The 24,295-nt window shown below is 41.2% G+C and overlaps 1 protein-coding gene across 1 annotated transcript in view; it reads left to right on the top strand.

Moving 5' to 3' along the window:
* LOC120105426 (uncharacterized) overlaps nucleotides 1-24,295 on the top strand; it is a 78,483-nt gene that overhangs the window by 44,284 nt on the left and 9,904 nt on the right. The window contains exons 2-8 of the mRNA XM_089928049.1: nucleotides 10,739-10,935; nucleotides 11,195-11,286; nucleotides 11,476-11,705; nucleotides 12,006-12,181; nucleotides 13,929-14,147; nucleotides 15,054-15,189; nucleotides 15,777-16,212. Of these exons, the coding sequence (XP_089784175.1) occupies nucleotides 10,739-10,935; nucleotides 11,195-11,286; nucleotides 11,476-11,705; nucleotides 12,006-12,181; nucleotides 13,929-14,147; nucleotides 15,054-15,189; nucleotides 15,777-16,212 (1,486 nt within the window). The remainder of the gene's footprint in view (nucleotides 1-10,738; nucleotides 10,936-11,194; nucleotides 11,287-11,475; nucleotides 11,706-12,005; nucleotides 12,182-13,928; nucleotides 14,148-15,053; nucleotides 15,190-15,776; nucleotides 16,213-24,295) is intronic.

Genomic DNA, 24,295 nt, shown 5'->3' on the forward strand with positions numbered 1-24,295 from the left:
CAGATCCTAGGGTTTCATCCCACTGGGGAGCTGCCAATCAAAGTAGAAGAGAAGGTTGGCTAGGGCCATCACCATTTGGAGTCTTGGACCATCATAAAGGTGCCCTTAGGGCATATTCTTTTGCCCATCGTGAAAGGAGCGTACTCAATGTTATAACCTTTGTAGTGCACCTTGCTGCCAATATGGAACCTCCATCTCCTAAAGCTCGATCTCCAAGTCCTCCCAATATCTTGGATCCTAGCCCATGTGTTGATGATAACCTTCTGGGGATTGATTCAATTTAAGCTCATCCAGATGCAGCCCACACTAGCAGGGCACCGAGTTTTGTTTTATTTATTTATTTTAATAAAGATTCTAAATTTAAAATAAAAGCCTCTGATATAGTGATAGAATATATGGTTTGTGGCCGTTACAATAAGAAACAAGTTTCTATGCAACCGTATTGGAGATTATATCCATCTTAATCTTTGCAATTATCTCTAATGAGTGAGGCACATTATAAAGCGATATCTTGCGGACTTGGTCCCTAACTCATTCCTTAGGTTCTTTCCATCACGATTGCTCAGAGTTAGGATTAGAGTGCCTCTTGTGGGTGGCGGAGAGCACATGCAGCTCTTCTTCCTTTTGCCCCATGCAATTTAATATTATGGTGTCTAAGCATGCAGGCTTCTGGGCAAGAAGACAGAAGCCTTTATTTTTTCTTATATTTGCCCCTCATCCATTGAATAATAGATCTTATCCCGCATTCACATCCGTAGTGTGTGAGCCGCCGTTGCACCAATAATAATAATAATAATAATAATAATAGATTTTGCCCATCAAAACCATATGAAAGAGGCCGGCATTGATCAGCAGCTCGAATAATCGGTACATTTGCCGTCCGGCTCGGTTGCTAGCAACAATGTCCCATCTAAGGAGCCGAGCCCTTGTCGAACTCCATGGCCATGGTGAGGGGCTTCGACACCATGTTGACATGCATAGTGAGAGGAAGGTGGCCAGCACTTGGCCTAGTAGGTTAACATCATCCAATGTGGCCTCTTCTTTCCACCTTGAAAGCCACCACCTCACTGCCAATATGTTGGCGATGGAGAGGCTGATCAATTCATCCCGCAGATCCAGGTCTCCTTCCAGACACCCCATCTTCTGTTTGTGGGAAATCGACCATAAGAGGGCTGGCCTCAACTGGTGGCCCACCAATTAAGATCCTGGTGGCCCATCAGTTGGGATAAGTCGGGAGGTGTTGCCACCGAAAATCCGATCTGACGGAGTCGGCAATTTGGTGGATGAGGTCTGCTTGGCTAGGATAAAGATGGCCAACAAGGTACAAGCTCCAACCTGCGATGAAAGCGAAGCGATCAAGGTTGTCGAAACATATTGGTGGGAAACCCTTCAATGTTTATGTCAAGTAGATTTTTTGTCAGATGAACAAAAATCCGACAACTCCACAATTTTTTAATTAATTCAAATAGATAAATCCAACAAATCCAAATAATTAAATTGGTTCAATTACAAGAGTAGCTTTCAATGTTCATCGGTATCAAAATAAACTAACTAACTAACTGATGACTTTGACACTCAAACTCAGCGCTCAAACCTATCCGAAACTATGCATCCTACGACTCTGAAAAAAAAGAAAGAAGAAAGGGTGGTGAGCTTTACACCCCAGTAAGAATCCCCACACATCTACACCAATATAATAATAATATAAGTTTGAAAACCACAAAATATCGTTGCACACATCATGAAATCACAAACTGGATATCAATAATACTCGAATAATCAGTATAAATATGAACATCAAATATTAATAGAAATCCATCCACTCAAGAGTGATATAGCATAAGATATTTCATAAATCTTCGTTGATGTTTTCAATGCTTTTCTTTCCGTTTCTTTTACTTTGATTCGGATCAATTATCTTATCGACTTTGGGCCAAATCTCGGTCACATTTTCTAGCCTGTGATGGGGCTTGCCAAAATATCACATTTCCAGCCTGTGGCGAGGCCTGCCAATTATAGTTCTACATTTCCAGCCCGTGATGGAGCCTGACAAACTATCACATTTTCAACCTGTGGCGGGCCTGCCATAATAACGAGATAAGCCCTAAAGTCCTTATTTATTTAATCTAATTCACATACACATATCAATTTCTTTTTATTTATTTTTAGCTTTAGACTAACCACAGTTACGTTTTCAGCCTGTGATGAGTTAACCAATAATAACATTGTTAGTTCAGAGCACCACATCTATTAGTTCGATTATGCACATGTAAGTAATGCTCATATATGTACCCATCAAACCATCCATCACAAACGAACATGATCAAAATACAATTTAATACCAAAACTATCATAAAACTATTCTGGCTTCTTACTTATCTGGATCATAGCATATCATATATATATATATATATAGGTAGAAAAATATTTATATCATGCAAGTCAATGTACAAAGATTCTTACCTCTTTACTAACAACCAAACAAATCAATCACCTGCCCACACCGTGATCTACGAACCGGAGTGCACATAATTCTGCTCAACGTCCTCTTTTCCAAAAGATTGTTTCCCTAAAAAATCAAATCAATATAAAAAATTATTCGAGATATCCGACAACTCAGAACCCTCTACTAGTCCACTACAAGGTCTACCATCACGTAGCAACCTAGGACTATCCAACAGTCGTCACAACCAATGATCACCCCGTATCAAGCTTAGAAGGAGAAAGTACCAACAGGAAGAGAGAGAAAAGTTTCGAAAGTCCCATAGAGAGAGAAACTAGAAACAAGAGAGAGAAATCCAAGAGAGCAAGGAGAGAGAAAGAAGAGAGAGGGCTCTCTTTTTCTTCCAAAATAGAGGAGAGTTGTTTTCTCCCTCTCTTCCACGGATCAGGGGGGTGGCGGCCCAAAGTGGTCGAGCTACGACGACGGCGACCCTCAACCATGGCACCACCGGCAACGGTAGTCGGCCGACGAGAAGAAGGGGAGAAAAGAGGAAGAAGACCATCAAAGAACCAATCAAAATCGGCCTGAACATGGCCGATCTCCCTGATCGATGCCACATGAACTTAGAACTCTCAGGAGGCGGTGAAGCTCGGCTGAACCCGACAGCCGCCGCCGGCAGGGCTTGGAAGAAGCCGAAATAGGGAACCCCTATTTTGGATGGATATTTGGCAACTTGCTGGCTCTATTCAAGGTGAAAACATGGCTAGATGATCCAAAGAAGAAGAGAGGAGTGGCTTGGGTCTTACCTCAGCTTGACGAGGATTCGGTGACGTTTCCGGCGAGGATTCGAGGGAAGAACTCGGAGAAGCAACTCGGAATCGGTGGCAATTCCCGGCAATTCACGTGGTGGAAAACTAAGGAGGAGAAGGGGAGTTATATAGGCAAGATCTCTGAGTTTGATTTGAACTTGAACTGGCCTCGGGTAGCTACCTCTTCTGCCAGAATCGGGGAGGAATGGAGTCTTCTTCTCCGCTTGGACCGTGCCACTGTGCACGGTCGGGTTGGGCCTGGCCCCCTCCGGGCCGGCCCACAAGACCACGGGACTGGGCTGGTCAAAGGTCGGGCTGGGCCTGGCCCCTTTGGGCCGGCCCTTGGCCCCAATTTTTCTTTTTGTTTTTTTGGGTTATTACAGTTTTGGAAAGGAATAGTAGAGATCTGAGTAGAATGACAGGTGAAAGCAAGGTGGAAAGTCTCTTACCTAGGGTCCCCTAGCCAAGTTTATACAGAGGAGGGTGTTGATCTGTTGTGATTCCAATCGCACAATTTTCAGATGAGCTTTTATGCTTTTTCCCTATCTCTTGCCCTAGGCAATTACGACTTTCCTTATCCAGCGTGCCAAGATCATGCTAAGCTGTAACTACCTTTGTTAATCATTTGAAGATTTGTTTGGCTATTGACTCCACATGGCACTTGCTACGCTCCTATTGATCAGTTTAACTGGCGGGCACGATTTCGGTGAGCGGCGAATCCGAGCATGACCTTTGGGGGACGTTTTCTGCAATGAAAAATAGGTCGTAGCCCACTCTTTGCTATGGTGCTCGTGACCTTCTAGTCCAAGTTATGGATCTCCAGCATCTCATCAGTATTGGAAAATATAACAATGCTTACCAGAAAGCGTCAATAAAATCCCTTCTTTCCTTGCCGATGCTTTTAAGCATTGTAATCTCCAAATGCTAATTGAAAGAATTAGTCACTGAGACTATTATACCCCGGCACTAACTATGAACAGTAACCTGCACGAAAGCTTGGGAGTCTGAATCGTATTTGAGAGGAAGGAAGAAGAAGAAGTGATGAAGAATATAGCCTTGATTCATTTCATCTAATCCATAACCTACAGGGAAGGACGAGACGGAGGTTTTATAATCCTCCTGAGAACTTTCTGGACTGAAAGTTTGTTGCGGTTTGTTGAGAGAGAACCGCCTTCATGTGCTAGTGCTTCCGTGAGTGGTCTGGAGGGAAAACGAGTGGAGTTAACATCCCCCGGCAAGGTGATGATGAGTTGAGCAGCATCAACTTGTTGCAGAGAGTGCGATGTCGTTGAGAGGACAAAGCCTTTGTGAAAATATCAGCTGGCTGGTCATCAGAGGCTATGTGAGCTGTTTGGATTTCACCGGAATGTATTTTCTCCCGGACGAAGTGATAATCTACTTCGATGTGCTTGGTCCGAGCATGGAATACCGGATTAGAGGCCAAAGCCAAGGCTGAGATGTTATCACAGTGTAATGGAGTGGGTGTGGTAGGTGGTATTTGGAGTTCTGATAACAAACGACGAAGCCAGATGATCTCTGATGCAGTGACTGCTAGAGCTCGATATTCGGCTTCGGTGGAGGAGCGGGCGACCGTCGGCTGCTTCTTTGCATACCAGGAAATGAGGTTGGGACCAAGGTAGATGCAGTAACCTGTAGTAGATCGCCGATCATTGGAATCCCCTGCCCAGTCTGAGTCGGAGAAAGCAGAGAGCTGGAGAGATCCAGGTTTGAAAGAGAGACTGAGACTAGCAGTGCCTTTGATGTAGCGAAAAACTCGCTTAAGAAGGTAGAAATGCATTTGTAGTGGATTATGCATAAATTGGCAAAGATAATTGACTGCAAAGGAGAGGTCTGGTCTGGTTATTGTCAGGTATTGAAGGGATCCGGTGAGGCATCTGTATTGTGTTGGATCAGAGTATGGATGAGACCCGTTGGGGAAGACAGGCTGTTTCAGTGGAAGAGGTGATGCCACCGGTTTGCAATCCTGCATGCCTGCTTTTTGAAGAAGTTTCAGAGCATATGATGTTTGATTGAGAGTGACTCCTTGGTTAGAAAATGAAGCATGGATGCCGAGGAAGTGAGATAGTTGGCCCAGGTCCTTCATCTGAAACTCGCTTTGGAGTAGAAGAAATAAGTTGGATAAGGAGTCAGAACAGTTTCCAGTGAGCAAAATGTCATCCACGTAGATTAGTATATATATGGAGACCGTTCCTTGATGTGAGAAGAAGAGAGACGGATCAGCCTCACTGGATTTGAAGCCATGTCGAAGGAGAAAAGTTGAGAAGGTTGCAAACCACTGCCTGGGACTTTGTTTGAGGCCATAGATGGCTTTCCGAAGAAGGCAGACATGGTCTGGATGCTGCGGGTTGCGGAAGCCTTGTGGCTGCTCCATGTAGACCAGCTCCTCTAATTTCCCGTGGAGGAATGCGTTAGAGACGTCCAGTTGTCGAACTTGCCACTGGTTGGTGATGGATAGAGTAAGGAGAAGTCGGATTGTTTGAAATTTGGCGACTGGACTGAAGGTTTCATAGTAGTCGATTCCAAGTTATTGTTTGAATCCCTGGGCTACTAGTCTTGCTTTGTACCGAGCTATAGAGCCGTCGGCATTCCTCTTGATTCTGTATGTCCACCGACATCCAAGAACTTGTTGAGAAGGAGGCCGAGGTACCAGCTCCCAGGTTTGTTGTTTGAGCAGAGCATCAAATTCGGTTGACATGGCTTTCCTCCACTGTGGATCAGTGACAGCCTTTGTGTAGCATGTAGGTTCAGAGTTTTCGGGTGAGGTACTGAGAAGGGAAAAGATATGTCTGGGTTTAAGGGAACCTGTTTGTTGTCTAGTAATCATGTGATGACGAGTGGGAGGTGGAGGTGTGGTGGTTGAGGTGGAAGAGGAGTCTATTGGCGCCGGTTGTGAGGAGACGGGAGAAGGATGGGCTGTGGAGGGTGGAGGTGATGCATGAGGAGGGGGAGAGGGAGTTATGGGTGAGGTGCTGGGTAGTAGAGATGGCGGAACAAGACAGGGAATTGGTAGGAGGGGTAGTTGAGTTGAGGTTGTGGAGCAAGAGGAGGAGTGAGGAAAGTTTGTTTCGTCGAAGCGAACATGTCTGGAGATTACCACTGTTCCAGTAGCTGGGTTGTAGCACTTGTAAGCCCTGTGATTTGGAGAGTAACCAATGAAAATGCAAGGTGTGGAACGAGGAGAAAGTTTGCTATTTGACTGAGGACGTAGCCAAGGGTAGCAACGACAACCAAAGGCTCTGAGAAATGTGTAGTCTGGTGGGTGGCTATACAGCATTTCGAAGGGAGATTTAAAATTGAGAATGGGTGTTGGCAGCCGATTAATGAGATAGGTAGCTGTGAGCAGAGCATCGATCCAGAATTTTGTGGGAAGGGAAGAATGAATTAGAATGCTACGAGTGATTTCGAGCAAGTGACGATGTTTCCGTTCTGCTACCCCGTTTTGCTCGGGGGTGTATGGCGCTGCGAACTGATGGACAATGCCAAGGGAGGAGAAGAGGGAGTAAAAACGATGATTAGCAAATTCTCCCCCGCCGTCGGAGCGAAAACATTTAATAGAGAAATTGAATTGCCGTTCAACAAAGGATTTGAATTGTAGAAATGTATCAAATACATCTGATTTACGGGCTATGGGATAGACCCAGGAGTAACGAGTGAAATCATCGACGAACAGTACATAGAACCGAGCAACATTGTCGGAGCTTGGTGGAGAGGGGCCCCAGACGTCGGAGTGGATGAGTTCAAGAGGTGATCGTGTTGTCCTTGAGTGTAAACGGAAAGGAAGGCGACTGCTTTTGGCGAGGCAACATGACTTGCAGAGAGTCAAGGAGGAAGGTGGCTGACAGAATCGGAGAGTGTTGGAGAGGAGTCGTAGCACTCTGTTGGCTGGATGACCTAAGCGAAGATGCCAGAGGGAGGAAGTTGTAGACGATGTGTATGCTTTGGGGAATGCAGAGGAGGAAGACGACTGATGAAAGATGAATGGGATTTTGTAGAGACCATCAGAGCATCTTCCCTGAAAAAGAATTTTGTTCGATATCTTGTCCTTGATGACACAATCGGAAGAGTCAAAAATAATGATACAATTGTTGTCTGAAGCCAGTTTATGGACTGAAAGAAGATTGTGAGAGATATGTGGAGTATGTAGTAATGTAGAGAGTTGAAATGTGTGTGAGGGAGTGGGAAGGATACCTGAACCAGTATGACTGATCTCAGTGGAGGAGCCATCACCAAGTAGAACCTTATCGGAGCCAGAGTAGGAGCTTGGTTGATGAACTAAAGATGGATCCGGTGTCATATGTAAGGATGCACCGCTGTCGATGATCCAGTCTCCGGAGGAGGAGCCAGTAGATGGGTGAGCTATGTGAGCTTGGGGACGGAAAAATGAGGGAGCATTGCCTTGATAGTTAGGATCCATTCTAAACCAGCAACGGGCTGCGGAATGACCTTGTTTATGACAAATCTGACATTCAATGAGAGATTTGGACTCCCTGCTTTCAGAGGATGGGAACCAGCCTCCTGGTCTTGTGCGACCCCGTCCTCGAGTTGAAGAGAAGAAACGACCACGGCCGCATCCCCTGGCTGCCATGAGAGCGAAGGAGCTATCGAAGGAAGATTGTTGCCTATCTTTGGAGTTCATAATAATTTCTTCACTACAGAGAAGAGCATACAATTCATCAAGAGTTATGGTGGAAGAACGAATGCGAATGGCTGTGGCAAAGGAATCATAGCTGGTTGGTAAGCCATTGAGGATATAGAGAATTATATCCTCTGTGTCTGGACTGGAACCGGCGGCTGCCAGTGCATCAATCTTTGACCGAACCTCATTGAGATACTGTTGCATAGACAGATTGTTCTTCCGAATATTATGGAGCTCATTCTTCAGTTGAATGATGTGAGTCCGAGTAGCGGAATTCAGCCGGGTATCTAGAGTCCTCCAGATTTGGTGACAATGTTCTAAATTGACCACAAAAGGAAGAAGAGATGGCGAGATGGTGGAGTATAGTGCAGTGGATAGAAATTGGTCTGTGAGTGACCAAGTTTCGAATTCTTCTGGATCAGTGATGGTTGCTGAGGGAATTTTATCTTCAAGGAAGCTAAGAAAACCACTCGCCTTGAAGATACGAGTGATTTGTGATCGCCAGGTAAGATAGTTTTCAGCCGTGAGCTGAGTCGGAACCAGAGATTGAATCCGAGTTATGAGAAATTTCAAGTTTGGGGAGATAGCGAAGTTGGAAAAGCTTCCATAGGCTTCATTGGGTTTGTTTGCTGACCCCAGTGATGCCATGGCTTCTTCGTGAAGAGGAGGTAAGACCACTTCAAGATTGATCGAGTCGTATGACATGAACTGTAAATGATGAAGACCGGTTGGAGCACACGGACACACAGGGAGGATTCCCCTGCTCTGATACCATGAAAGAATTAGTCACTGAGACTATTATACCCCGGCACTAACTATGAACAGTAACCTGCACGAAAGCTTGGGAGTCTGAATCGTATTTGAGAGGAAGGAAGAAGAAGAAGTGATGAAGAATATAGCCTTGATTCATTTCATCTAATCCATAACCTACAGGGAAGGACGAGACGGAGGTTTTATAATCCTCCTGAGAACTTTCTGGACTGAAAGTTTGTTGCGGTTTGTTGAGAGAGAACCGCCTTCATGTGCTAGTGCTTCCGTGAGTGGTCTGGAGGGAAAACGAGTGGAGTTAACACTAATAAGCTGCGTTGATAAATTTTGGCACGGTAGATAACTTACCGATACTTCTTCCTAGCATCGGCAAATAACATTCAGGATTAGCTCTTCTTCCTTAGTGTGGGAGGTGTTGCGATTTCAAAATGTACATGCATAAATTAGAATGATGAAGTGTCAAAGAAGAAATATTATATCTTAGACTCAGAACATAGGATCTATGACCAACAGATCAAGTAATTCAGACACTAAATTTATAACTGACCATGTCAAATATTAAGCATCGCTGACTGGATCTCCCTCCACAATTTCCTGCTCAATTGCAGAAGTCTTCTGCATCAGTATTAAGCCATTCGAAACTATCGGTGCTTGAAATTGTTATTTGACACCAGATGGCATCACGCTGGTCATACATTGTTATAAACAATCATTTGTCACCATCTTCGTTGAAAAACCGATCGTCCTGGCCCAGGCTGGACGGAACATATCATCCCTGGCTACTTTTCAAGCAGAACCTGTTCATAGAGAGATTAATGAAGCTCACGTGTTGCTGAACATTAAGGACCGGTTCGCTAGGAGTATACTTCTTCTGTACGTCGCCTTATTTTGATTGTCGATTTAGTGGGCGTGTAAATTCCAGACCGGTCAATGATAGTCTGATCAACGAAAAAAAAAAAAAATCGTATATGTACACCATTTTCTTTTGTCTTCTTGGCTACATATGGACACTAATTTCACTTTGAGGTTGCCCACAAGAAAAAGAAAAAATGACACTCTTCGACGTAAGGGACGAGTGTTTAGACTTTAAACCCCGCGCTCGTCATTATATAGCAGGCAGCGAGGCATTACCTGGAGTCATACCAGGAGTAGATCAGAGGCCAGAGTAAGGAAAGAATTTTGAGTAGTATGGCTCTCCCCTGCTCCCTTGCTCAGCCTCCCGCTCCATCACTTCCGCGCTCTCTCACCCATCGCCCATCTGCCTTGGTATCGCTGCCAGAATCTCCGGGCCGCCACCTCCGGCAGTCACTCTCCCTTTCACCTCAGCTTCTTCGCACGAGAAGAAGCACGCGCCATTCCTCCTTTGCCCTTCTAAAGCCGGAGGTCTCTGTCTTTCTCTCTAGCAGTAGAGCAAGATTTATTAAACCTCGAGATGCATGCCAGTTTATACTAATTAATTAAAAAAATATGATATGTCAACTCCCATGTATGATTTATCTTATAACTAATATGGATCTGAGGAAACTAGATGCTTGCATTCTCGTTGCTTAGACTTGATTCACCTCCCCACCCAGCTAAGTAGGATGCCCTACAAAATAATGAACCTCCCAATGTTTGTAGAAGAGTTACCAAACATGACTTACTGTAACAACCCAAAATCTCACCCAAAATGGCTAGCCAGAAGGTATTATTTGGATTCCTTGATCCTGTATAAGTATGCAAGATCTTCTCGGCGAATAACCGATGTGGGATTAAACACACGCCTGCACGGGTCTTTACAGACTCCCCCCATTCAAGCCCTAATGTAGTGTTCCCTAGTCCACGTAGGCTATGGGCCAAGTTCGCTTTGATACCATTTGTAATAACTCAGAACCTCACCGAAAATGTTACTCCAAAAGTATTATTTGGATTTCTTGATCCCGTATAAGTACTCAATATTTATCCAGCAAATAACCGATGTGGGACTAAACACACGCCTGCACGGATCCTCACACTTATAGAGGAGAAAGATGAGATATAGCTTTTTGTCGGACATGATCTTACCAACCTAGCCTCTTGCAGGAGGGCTTCATGCAGGAAGAGGAAACTGAGGAGGATCTGATTGGTGTAATAGAGGTAGAACTTGCATCCATTGAGACTTGTCTAATGGATACTGCTGCTCTTTTTGAGGCTCTAATGTTGGTGGATTTGATGGAACGGCTTGGAATCCAAAGATACTTCGAACACCAAATCAGACGTATTTTACGCACAAGCTACATGTAAGTGCATCTTGTTGGTATATATAAAAGCACCTCGTGCCCTGAGTGTATAAAGTGCCACCCAGCCAACTGTAGAGAAGAAAAATATGAACCAGACTCTAAATCAACCAAAATCCGGCATCTAATAAAACAATTGTGTCATGAGATCATGACCACATCTTCAAAAATTCTTTTGAAGGTGGAGACTCCCATATATAAGATGCGGTCATCTCGTATTTACCTAAACAGCTCTGCACGTAATTATGTTTTTCAACTGCAGGCAATGGGATGATAAGTATGGGTTGAATGATGCAAAAGCCACAGTATTAGCCTTTCGCTTGCTAAGGCTTCATGGCTACCCAGTCTCTGCAGGTATTGACGCGCGGCCTTTTTTCTCTGCTCAAATAATATCTGGATGGGAACTTGAGGGGCACACCCCGGTCCCGGCGAACTGCATGCTTGCTTGCAGGCCTAGCTGTGATGTATGCTGGTTCTTTTTCCACGCCCATAAGCCCATATAACTCAACTAATGAGATTGACCACTTCGATATCTATTAGCAGGTGTTCTTATGGCTTTAGAGGAGGGAAAAAAGAGCTTTTATGAATGTTTCTCCGTCGATTCACCAACCAATATATCAGCTATGTTGAACCTGTATAGATGCTCTCAGACAGGCTTCCCATCTGAATCAAAAATCATGGGAGAAGCACAGGAATTTGCAAGGTCCCAACTCCTTAACGTCTTGTCAGAGGGGAACCCAACTCTGTTGCAGCCCAACAACCTTGGGATAGAGGTAAGACCCCCGCAAGCTGTCGCTGGAATATTGTTCTCAAAGCAAGGGAGGAAGATTGGTGTATATATATATATATAGAATATTGCCTTCCATCCTTCTTTCCATATTTGTCCCTAGTAAGCAAACTTTTGCAATGTTTATGGAAAAGTGAAATTGCAACTATATGATGAACCTGTCCATGCACATGCTAAATACTAGAAGGTGGCCATGACACTTAAATTCAAGTCATATTCTAATATCAAATGCCGGGATTTGACGTTTTTTAGCTTTATCTAATCTGCTTTAATTTGATTTGTCTAGGTAAATTTTGCATTGGAATTACCTCGCCGACACCTCATGCCAAGATTAGAGTCAAGAAGCATTATAAAACAATTATGGCCAGAAAATGAGAGTACAAGAAAATATTTAAAACTTGCAAAGTTGGACTTGCAAAAGTTGCAAAAGCTATATCAACAAGAGCTGGAGGAATTGGAGAGGTCAGTATGATAAGTCATATATTTTAAGGGATGCTAACTAATTAAGATCTTGGACATAGGATGAAAATAATAATTTCTTGCTAACCATATTCGCATCTATCAACTGATATCTCTATCCTCACAATTAGGGATGGCAATGAGCTAGCTTAGGTCTTGATGAGATCAACTTGGGGTTGAGTCAAAAAAAAACCCCTCAACCCATACCCAACCCATTCATATTAATTTCAAAAGAATAAATCTAAAGCTATTTATTTTCATACAAACCCATATTCACCTATCATCCTCAATCAGCACATTACTTATCAATTATAAATATTAATAAATAAAAGCGAAATAAACTTAAAAATTAGTTTTGTAGAATAGGACATCCAAAAAAGTAATTAAGTGAGAGAAGCAATTTAAGAGGAAAAAAAGATAAATCCTAGACATTCTATATTCTCCACCTTTTATTTATTATTTTTATTTATTTATTTAAATATTAATTATGCAATTTTTCTAATCATCCGAACCAATCTTCTAATAGAGCATGGCATATGATGTGGCTGCCACTAATTTTAGAAATTTGAGAATGAATCTTACTAGCCGGAATCTTATATCTAGAATAATCTATCCGATTCAAAATTTTTCTCCAAATCTTGATTGTGCACCTGCTTTCTAAATGCTTTGTTACTAAAAATATCTATATAATATTGTTTTTTTTCCTGAAGGATGAGAGGATGCAGGGAAACGGGACAGTTCGCCCATCTTTTTATTATCTTGCAGCGTTATTATCTTTTTATTATCTTAGTTTAGACTAAAATTTTCAATGCTCCTTCATACTTTAGAATCTTTAAGGTAGAGTTTGAGTGGATGCCTCGTTAGGGCATCGAGGGGAGCAATGGTAGGCGAAGGCACGGCATGGTTGTGGCATAATATCAGAAGGCTCGGGAAGTATGATATTTCGCATCGCAGCAGAGCACCAAGATATTTAATTTGGTATATGGCAATTGACGGGTTCCTTCTTAAAAGGCAATTGTAGAACTTGGCATTGACCTATGATTACCGGGCTTGAATTTAAGACAGCTCCAAATTAGAAGCAAAAATTTTTCTCCAATATAGAAAATTTTACTGGGGTGGAACTTGGTATTGGGCTGGAAACTCCAATGAGATAATGCCTGACTCTAAGGCCCATCCTCCTCCTCGAATAGTAGACCCCATGCACAATCTTTTCTCCAATAGCTGCTGGCGTTATTCATGTATCTCCATGCCCATTTAGATAGAGAGCAAGGCAATGTTGAGATCGTCAAAATTTTTGACTCCAATCCATCTTACCATTTAGCCTGACAAGTATCATTAGTTTCCTTTTTCTTGTAGATGAAGTGCTGCACACAACAACCATTTAAGATTCATTTGTCAAATATGACCATATTTATCTGCATCTTATCTAATTATATATAAAAAGAGTTGTATATGTGTATGTGATTTTCTAGCAACATATAACCAAGATCTTGGAGAAAAGTTAAGATCAAGTACATATACAACATATTCTTTTAATTTGACAATATTATTTTGAGCCCTATCCTGTATTTGGAAGGAAGGTTCTCCTTTCATAACTTGGAGCGGTCACCAAGTGTTTGACTCAAGTAAATGGAAGATAGCAATGAAAATTATGATCTAGTGATTTTATCTAGATATCATCACATATTTTTATCTTCATCTTGTAGCTCTTTGCCATGGATATTTCGATATTCTGCTTTAACTTTTGCAGATGGTGGCAGCAATTTGGGTTTGATGAAATAAAACGTGGACGTAAGAGGCTTATACAAAGTTACTTTATAGTGGTACCAACTATCTATGAACCTCAATTTTCATTTTTTCGGCTAGCCTATACCAAGTGTATAGCTTTGATCACCATTCTTGATGATCTCTTTGATGACAAAAGCTATGACCTTCAAGAACTTCGGCGCTTCAACGAGGCTTTCAGGAGGTAAGTATATTTGATTATGTTTAACGGCCCCGCATCTCCCCCCCCCCCCCCCCCCCCAAACCGACCATTTCAATGAAATGATAGGAAACACCAACTCAATAACCTATAATGTTCTCGATTTGGAGGAGGCAGCCCAATTTCTCAGCATGTTTCATGCTTAGCAAAGTTGGTCTTTGGATGGTCTTCTCAGCATGTATCCAATTGCTAGGAGAATGTCACTAGCAAATTGTTTTGTTTTTCTCAGAGAAGTTGTTCAACACATGGGGAAATTTTCATGTCAATAAGGATCTCATGCAAATCGCCTACTTTGCCACTATTATAAAGCAAAGAGTTTGGGAGGATGACTAACTTCAGAAGTCGCTGTCTCCATTCAAACTTTTGATAACTACTAATAATATTCCATTCTTGCATTTTTATTGGTGATTCTGAGTTCCATAGATTTATACGTATTTTTCTTTTAAATAGTGAATTAACAAGCACCACTTTATTTCCACCTCCGGTGTAATTATTCCCACAACATTTTTTAAATCCATACTAAATTATCAAACGATCCTCCTTGTCGAATTTTTTCTAGTGCTTAACTTCTCCGAGCCTATTAACAGAACAACCACAATCTAGTTCTAGCCCTGACCCATGTCTGGGTTCCAATCAGCGTAGAGACTAGCTTAGCATAACATCTAATCTCATCTTCTTTTTTTTTTAATTTTATTTTTGAGGAAAGCATGATCAATGCCATGGATTGATGTCAATTATCCATTTCTAGCACCCAGAGAGACACCTACCAACAAGTTTGAACATGGAACCTCCTCTAATTGAAGGAAGGGTGCAATCATGAGGCTATAAACCGATTTAGAATGTTTGGATTAAAGGCCTTTTCTATCATTCTTAATATCTCTTCCATGCCAGGTGGGACTCATCTCTTATCAATGATCTTCCCCAACACAAGCTAGCATTCGAAGGCATAGACGGTACCTATCTAGAGCTGGCAGCAGAAGCCAACCGAGTTCAGGGTCGCGACATCCTTCCCATATTCAGGCATATGGTAAGTATGAATTTTCTCAATTAATCAATTTAGATGCTGAAAGCTAAGTTCTAGCAGGAGGACAATAACCCAAAGATTAGACATTCAGTCCTAATGACATTAGCCCAGGTCCATCAAAGGCTTTGGCCGCACCTCTTTCCGACCTTTTTAAGAAGTCATTCGGCCAATTTAAAAGAAGAAATGAAATATAGCTAACGAGGTCTCGTATTAGTTTGGATTGGTTACATAATTCCTTTTCCTCTGTCCTTCTCTTTAACGGAAGAACGAAACTCTCCTTAAGTCTCTTTTTAAATAAAATCCCTGTCGATAAATTGCTGGACTTTCTAGTGTCCTAACAATTTAAATGGGTCAGCACCCAAGTCTGGCCAACTGATCAACTTAAAAGCATTGGAATGAGTTATAGTTCAGCAGTTGCAACTGTCTTATATTTAGATTTCCATATTTCAAACATGAGAGATTTTTTAAAAAAATATTTAATTGGAATATTTCTCATGTCATATCTTTGAACTAATTAAGTCCTGAACCATATAGGCTCTCTCACAAGCACAACAATAGGCTTATATATCGTATGCATGCGTTCATTTCAGTGGGCAGAGTTTGTAGCTTCCTTTCTAAAGGAAGCAGAATGGTTGCACAGCGAACGCATTCCGACCTACGAAGAATACATGCAATGCGCCAAGGACACTATTGGAACGAAAATGGTAACAGGGACATCTGCATTCTTTCTGGGAGAGAAGATCACAGATGAGATGCTCCGCCACATTGGTCCTGACTCACGCTTCATGCACCTCGTTTCCGTCGTATGCCGACTTTCCAATGATCTTGCCTCCTTTTCGAGGGAGCTCGAGGAGGGAAAGCAGGCCACGGGGGTTGGCTGCTACATGAGGGACCACCCAGGCTGCACCCAGGAGGAAGCCATGGTAGGTCTCACCAATGTGATTGAGTTGGCCTGTCAGGAACTGGAGTGGGAGCTCTATCGATCAAGAGCAGGAGTGCCGGAGTTCTGTAGCCGTGCACTCCTGAGTAATGCTCGGGGTGCCTGTCTTCTTTACGTAAGGATGGATGGCTTTCACAATTCCGATGAAGAATTCATGAAGCTCTTCCAAGATTTTATGTTTAACCCACTTGAATGAAGGCTTCTTGAGCCTGCAGCGAAGCAATGAATTTAGTGTTGGAATATCACCTCAAAAGAACTCAAATAAACCACAAGTAATTTTATTTCGCTGAAACAACCAGTTCCGATGCGTACCTCTTCGATGTCGTTTCCTTTCGATCCATAATACAATAAATAGCACATGTAGTCGGTCCGAGGCGTGTAGTCACTGTCTTTGAAAGAGATTCGCCTCCTTACGTACATTGAATTCTAGCGATCCCTCTCCAAAATACAACGGATCGTTGAATTTGTAGACGTGTACAGTAGTACAAATTCTCTTGAACTCGGCAGGGTATTTTCTGTCTGCTTGTACACGATAGTTTGGTAGGAGATGAATAAATGATAGAGAAAGAAAGAAAACAGGGCTTGAAAGGCCGTATATTTTTTTTCTTTTTTGAAATCATGAAGAAAACCAAGAAAATATCACTGCTAGGAAGATCAGAATCAGAGAGCCTGTCTCTCTCCCTCTCGGTTACTTTTTGGGCTTCACATAAAAAGAGATTGGAGCCCAACGTCTCTCTATTCAAGACGGTTTTGAAACTGCCATCCGTTGATTTCTTCAATGGGCAGAGCAATCAAGTTGATAGCCGTTGAGTTCTTCAACGGGAAAGACTTTAAGGACCAGTTTAAATGACAGGCAATAAAGGTTTGTAACGGTTGTTCTCAAATTTCAAAAAAACTTCTTACATTCCCCACCATTTTTGACATTTCAAAAAAATTTGAGATAATTTTGAAAATGACAGAAATTTTGAAAATTCAAAGTACGAGCAATCAGTACACTTAGCTTTCGATGAAAGGTGTCTTCCGGACTTGAACCTTCATCTAGTTAGTATTTCGCTATCCACACCAGTCCGAAGTGAACAAAGTCTTAAACTTGGACTTTATGTATAGATTTTGAGACTATGGAACAACTAAGAGTTAACCCTGCATGTGAGTTCCATCGGGGTAGCGCATTACGACCGTGCGCAGGTATCTTATTTTGTGAGTGTCTCTTAGAGAACAAGCCTTAATTCTCCATTTAACTGCGGCCCCACAGTCACACTCATATCGGTGATATCTTCAAGGGTATACTGCAACTTTATATCTTCCTATAATAGCCTTGATATCATTAAGACATTATGCCATCCTCTTATCTAGTGCAGTTGAGCACTTGCTCCATAGAGATGGATAGTGAACCGAGTTCACTTTAAATTTGGTGCTCCTACCAGCCACTCAGTCAGCTTGTTTGTCCCATTGAACCTACATCTTGGGATCTCCAGTTAGATAGGTTGGATTGCCGCTGACGGTGACTCAAAAATAGACTTTAAACCCATCTCCCTCGAAGCATATTGAACTTGTCCTCTCAACAAGCCCTTGGTCAGATGATTTGCCAAGTTCTCCACTAATTTAATATAACTTAAAGTTATAGTAAAGATGAGCTTCCTTAAAATTTTATATCGAAGCTCAATGTGCCTAGACGACTTCGAGTTGTGATTTTTACTTTTCACTTTTGTTATAGTCGCCTGATTATCACAATTAATTAGAATAGCAGGAATAGACTTATCCATCATGGGAATATCTGATAACAGACCCCTTAGCCAATCTGCTTCTCCACCAGCTAACTCTAAGGCTACCATCTCAGCCTCCATGGTGGATCTAGTAATCAAGATCTGTTTAGAAGATTTTCAAGCGACTGCACCACTACCTAGTGTAAAAACAAATCCACTAGTGGCCTTGGTGTCTACGGAATCAGAGATCCAGTTAGCATCACTATACCCTTCTAGTATAGTGGAAAAACCAGAATAATATATCCCATAGTTAATAGTACCCTTCAAATATTTAAGAAGTCTTTCTATTGCATCCCAATGTGTCTTATCGGGATTACTGGTGTATCTACTTAGTTTTCCTACAGCGTAGGAGAAATTTGGTTTTGTACAGTTAGACAAATACATAAGATTTCCAATTAATTGAGAATACTTTAATTGGAAAACATTGTCCCCACCATTTTTTTTAAATTTTATACTAGGATCATATGGGGTGCTAAGTGGCTTGTAATTTTCGTACCCAAATTTTTTTAACACCTTTTCAACATAGTAAAATTGACTCAGAACAATCTCATTTTGTGTCATTATAATTCTGATTCCTAAGATTACTTTAGCTAACCCTAGATCTTTCATCTCAAAATTGTCACCTAAATATTTCTTCGCTTCTGAAATTGTGACATGTTCATTACCAAAAATTAAAATATCATCTACATATAAACATAGGATAATAACAGACCTATCAAATATTTTCCAATATACACATTTATCAAAGTCACAAATGTTAAAGCCATATGATAAAATGACTTGGTCAAACTTTTCATGCCACTGTTTAGGAGCTTGTTTTAATCCATATAAAGATTTAACTAGCTTGCACACTTTATTCTCTTGACCAGAAACTACAAAACCTTCTGGCTACTTCATATAAATTTCTTAATCTAACTCACCATTAAGAAAGGTGGTTTTCACATCCATCTAATGGATTTCATGTTTATATGATGCTGCCAGCGCTATAAGCACTCGAACTATAGTTATTCTGATGACTGGAGAATAAGTGTCAAAATAGTTCATTCCTTCCTTTTGACTAAAACCTTTAGCAACTAATCTAGCTTTGTACTTTTCAATAGATCCATCAGGATTTTGTTTTGTTGTAAAGATCCATTTGCATCCTAGTGGTCTATGAAAGAGTAGATGCCCTATAAGCCAATCATTTGATGGGTTTCTCTTTGTAATCCTCCAAATCATGTACTTTGACACTCGATATATATCAATAAAGGCATTGTGTTTCATCATTTGCTGCTTATCTATTTTATTATTGGATGATGAACCCCATAAATTAGGACATTGGTTTTAGGGTTATGATGAGATCATACCAGTGAGACCTAAAATCCTAAAATCCTAATTTAGAATATTCCCAGTCAAATTGGTATATTGAGTCGGGGATCAATATTACCGGAAAGACTGGCACATCTTATGTATGCTCAATGTAGAGGGTGATTGATCTCACAATCACTTGTGTGAGACACTAATACAAAGATGTGGGTGCTCATTAGAGGAATGAGTTCACTGAAATGACCAGCCATGAGAACATCTTATGGATTCTTACTTAATTATCAAAAGATGGTTCTCATAGTGGGAGTTGTGCAAGTGATCCTTAGACCTGAGATCACCATGGTACCTTATGCACTTGAAGCTATGTTTTGGTTTACCCTCATTCACGACATTGCGTTGTGTACGGGGTATTCTGGATATGGTGGATTTTGTACGAAGGTTGTGAGTAGGTCAACAAGGAATCAGTCACTTCTAGTAAGAGAAGGTAACATCCTACTTACTCTAATCTTATGATGATTCAAGAAGCCTTTGATCAAAGCAAAATGAATATTAGAAAGAGTTTCTAATGTTTCATTGTTTGAATTATCATATAAAAGATTGAGAGAGACATGAATAAGTGATTGAGTTTGATATTGATCCATACTCGAGCACTTATTCAGGATGTAGTATGACTGAGGGATTGAATTGCACAGTAACTTTCCACTGAAGGGTATGTTTGGATTTGTCCAATACATTCCTCATCTTCCGGGTAGACATGATACGTTGCTAGACGTCAATCATGTCTTGTGGGTTGATCGGATCAAAGAGTTTGATTAGATCAAAGCATCAGAAAGGTTCTGATTGCTAAGTCAGGTTTAGCACTAAATTGAACCTAAATTGGATTAGAGGTATTCTAATCAGGTTAGGTCAACTTGCACCTGCACCTACTGCTGGCTAAGATAAGGAACCCAATGGGTCACACACAAGGGAATTGATCAAGGGTCTAATTGGATTAGATCATGTTTGCAAGATGAACATGCTAGCACGTGTTGCAAACCCTAGCTCCTGATTCGAATTAAATTCGAATATGATTCTTAGATTAGGTTGATCTAATATGATTAGATCATGACCTAATATGGGTTAGCCAAGAGTTGAAACCCATTTGGCTTTAATTAGACCTGATTTGATTAGGTTTAATGTTTTCTTTAAGTTGGTTAAACCCAATTGGATTGGGTTTGATAGGGCCTTCACTTCTGGACCATTGGATCGCTTCCTGGATGAAGGATCTGGTCCACTGGTTGGCGCCTTCATCTGGACCATTGGATGGCTTCCTGGATGAAGGATCTGGTCCACTGGTTAGCGCCTGAAACTGGACCACTGGATGGCTCTCTGGATGAAAGATCTGGACCGTTGCTCAGCGCCTGAATCTGGACCACTGGATGGCTCTCTGGATGAAAGATCTGGACCGTTGCTCAGCGCCTGAATCTGGACCACTGGATGGCACCCTGGATGATGATGCCCTGATCTGGACCATTAGATGGCGCCTAGATCTGGACCATTGGCTTTGGTTCACTGCATTTGGGCCCTTGGATCATCAGGATTTAAGAGGGAGATGTGAGAAAGAAGTTGATACACCCTTCTCCTTAGCACCCCATCATGATGGGATGCATCTCTTGGCACATGCCTCATCATGATGAGGTGTGTGGATGGGATGCATCCCTTTATGATGCATCCCTCCATCTCTTATAAATAGGAGGTGCCTTGGGGTTCTAAAGATCATCCAAGAAAAAGCCTCTCCTTCTCTCTCCCTTATCCCTTCTTTCTTACAAGCCTCTCTCTTTTGTCCTAACCCAAGACAAGAGGGTCTTCTTTAGGACAAAAAGGCTAGTGAATGTTTTAGAGGTAGAAAGGAACAAGGAAGTGAAGGAAAATCAGCCAATTAAATCCTTTGGAAGGATTGAACAATTAGAATCAAGTTTTGGTGGAGCTAGAGTCTTGAACCCATTCCTGTGTGGATCAACATCGGAGGGTGAACATTTGGGCACCTTAGGACATCTTCAGACATATTGGATATAGCGTGATAGGTATTCTTCTATACCAAGATTATATTTTCTACATTATTTGGTTATACTATTAAGGTGATCTTGGCTTATTAGGGTTTCATATAATGGGTTTTATAAGAAAATTTTATAATCCCGTATCTTCCGCTGCGCCCTAGGGCACTGGGAAACCCTAACAGTGGTATCAGAGCCACCCTTAATCAGTTTAACCAAATGATAATACATGCTATTATCTTGATGCTATGAGATAGCTAGGTTGTTTGTATGCATGATTAGTTTATGCTATGAGATAGTGTTATATTCATGTTGTAGCACAGTATAATTGCTAGTACTAAATTATAGAATATGCAATGAGACCAATATAGTAGTATGAAAACTTTGGGCTGACCCATTCTGGAACAATCGACTCAGTTGGTGTCTAGGAAGGAAGCCACAGGTGGTTACTTAATTAGGACCTCACTCTCTGAGTGAGGGGTGCCTCCCACCTGCTTTCCTGGCCAATTATTTGATTGTCCTTTATGGTTGAGCTTAATGTTAGTAAGATACTATTATTTGAAAGCCCTCACTAAATTCATAATTAAGTCGTAGTGTTAATTGCTTTAAGCTGAGCCATTCTGAATCAATTGACTAAGTTGGTGTCTAGGAAAGAGGCTACAGGTGGTTATTTAATTAGGACCTTACTAAGTAAGGAGAGCCTCCCATCTGCTTACCTGGCCAACTATTTGATTGACCTCCATGGAAAAGCTAATTGCTGATATAACACTATAAAGGTCCTTCCCTCATGCTTAGATATTATTATGTCAATATCTACGCTAGCTTGTTGTGATTCCCACAAGGCTAGTATTAGGGATTGATATTGTAATATCTTGGTGCATATGATGCATATGGCATATTTTAATATGTTGCCTTGTTGTGATTCCCACAAGGGCAGCATTATTCAAATATGACTGTATAAAAATGAAGGGTTTGACTTAACTAGACACAATAGTTTGTTGTGATTCCCACAAGACTATATGTGTGCTAGAGGACAGAATAAAGTTGGGAATTGCATGGGATACAATTGGAAAGAGTTTCCTACCTTTGAACTTATAAGGGCTTGTTGTGATTCCCACAAGGTCTTTTATAAGGAATTTGGATCTCAACCCCACTAAGAAAATTAGTATTTTCTCGTTCATCATACTTGAGGGTTATGATATTCGATAAAAATAGTGGGAGTAACAATTAGATAAAAGTCCTTGTCTGATTGAATACATGTCATCATGATTGGTCTGCTTATATTAGTGTTATTTGTAATTATAGATTAATTCTGCAAAAATGGCATCTTCACTCTCACTTAGAGGTATCTTAGATACAAACAAATTGACTGGTCCCAACTATGTGGATTGGTTGAGAAATTTAAAGATTGTTCTCACACAAGAAAAACTTTCCTACATTCTTGAAACCCCTGACCTAGGGTCAGCAGGGGAAGATGCAACTGAGGAGGAATTGGCCACATATCGTATGTGGAAAAATGATAGTTTGACTGTCAAATGTATCATGCTTGCTTCTATGAATAATGAATTGCAGAGGCAGCATGATAGCATGGATACTCACTCCATACTCCTTAACTTAAAGGAGTTATATGGTGAGCAGAGCAGAACTGCTAGATATGAGATATCTAAACAGTTGTTCCGTGCTAGAATGATCGAGGGATCATCTGTGCAAGACCACTGTTTAAAGGTTATAGACTTAATCACTCGATTAAGTCAACTTGGTTTTGCTATGGACAGTGAGCTCAGTCAGGATTTGATCCTGCAATCACTACCCGACTCATTCTCGCAGTTTGTCGTGAATTATCACATGAACAAACTGAATTCCTCCCTGCCTGAGCTTCTAAATATGCTGAAAACAGCAGAGTCTCACATCAAGAAGGACAAGGGTCCGATCCTTCTTGTTGGTGAGAGCTCAAAGAAGAAGTCGGGCAACAAGGGTTCAAAGAAAAAACTAAACCCTAAGAGTCGCATCAAAAAGAAGAAGGGAAAGAAAATCTCTGGACCCGGTACCTGTTTCCACTGTGGCAAGACGGGGCATTGGAAAAGGAACTGCAAGAGCTTTCTTGCAAGTGTGAAGCCTGATGCAAGTGTTGCATCAAAAGGTATGTTTTTATTACATGCCAATATGACATTAAGTTCTTCTGATTCTAATTCATGGGTATTGGATACCGGTTGTGGTTTTCACATATGCAAATCTTTGTATGGACTGCAGAAAATTAGAAGTCTGAAGAAAGGTGACTTCGAGCTATATGGCGCTGGAGGAGAATCCATCCAGGCTGAAGCTGTTGGCACCTACATACTGGAGCTACCCTCCGGAAAGTTCTTGAAGCTAGAAGACTGTTATTTTATGCCAAAAATCATTAGAAATGTAATTTCAATTCCTTTGTTGCTTAAGAAAGGATTCGAAATAAATGGAAAGAGCAATGGTTGCTCTATTTCTTTATCTAATGAGTATTATTGTCATGGCACTATGGAAAATGGTCTTTTAGTATTATGTCTTAATAATGTTATGTTTCATATTGGCAAAGATAATAAAAGAAAAAGAGAAAATATTAATAATACCCTCCTCTGGCATTACCGATTAGGTCATATTAGTGAGACAAGGTTACATAAGTTGTATAAAGATAAATTCTTTGACCCTTATGATTTTGAATCATTAGGAACTTGTGAATCTTGTCTTATGGGTAAAATGACCAAGTCTCCATTCTCGGGACATGGAGAAAGGGCAAGTGAGTTGTTAGAACTCGTACACACTGATGTGTGCGGTCCTATGTCAACTCAAGCTAGAGATGGATACTCTTACTTCATCACATTTACTGATGACTTATCAAGGTTCGGTTTTGTGTATCTAATGAAACATAAATCCGAAGCCTTTGATAAATTTAAAGAGTATCAAAGTATGGTCGAAAAACAAACTGGAAAGTGTATTAAAATCCTTCGATCTGATCGAGGAGGAGAATACCTTTCTAGTGAATTTTTAGACTATCTTAAATTAAAGGGTATACTCTCTGAATGGACACCTCCATATAC

The sequence above is a fragment of the Phoenix dactylifera genome, chromosome 17 (genome assembly GCF_051530095.1).
Source record: "Phoenix dactylifera cultivar Ajwa chromosome 17, Ajwa_hap1_PhDact_Kaust_v1.1, whole genome shotgun sequence".
NCBI classification, from domain to species: domain Eukaryota; kingdom Viridiplantae; phylum Streptophyta; class Magnoliopsida; order Arecales; family Arecaceae; genus Phoenix; species Phoenix dactylifera.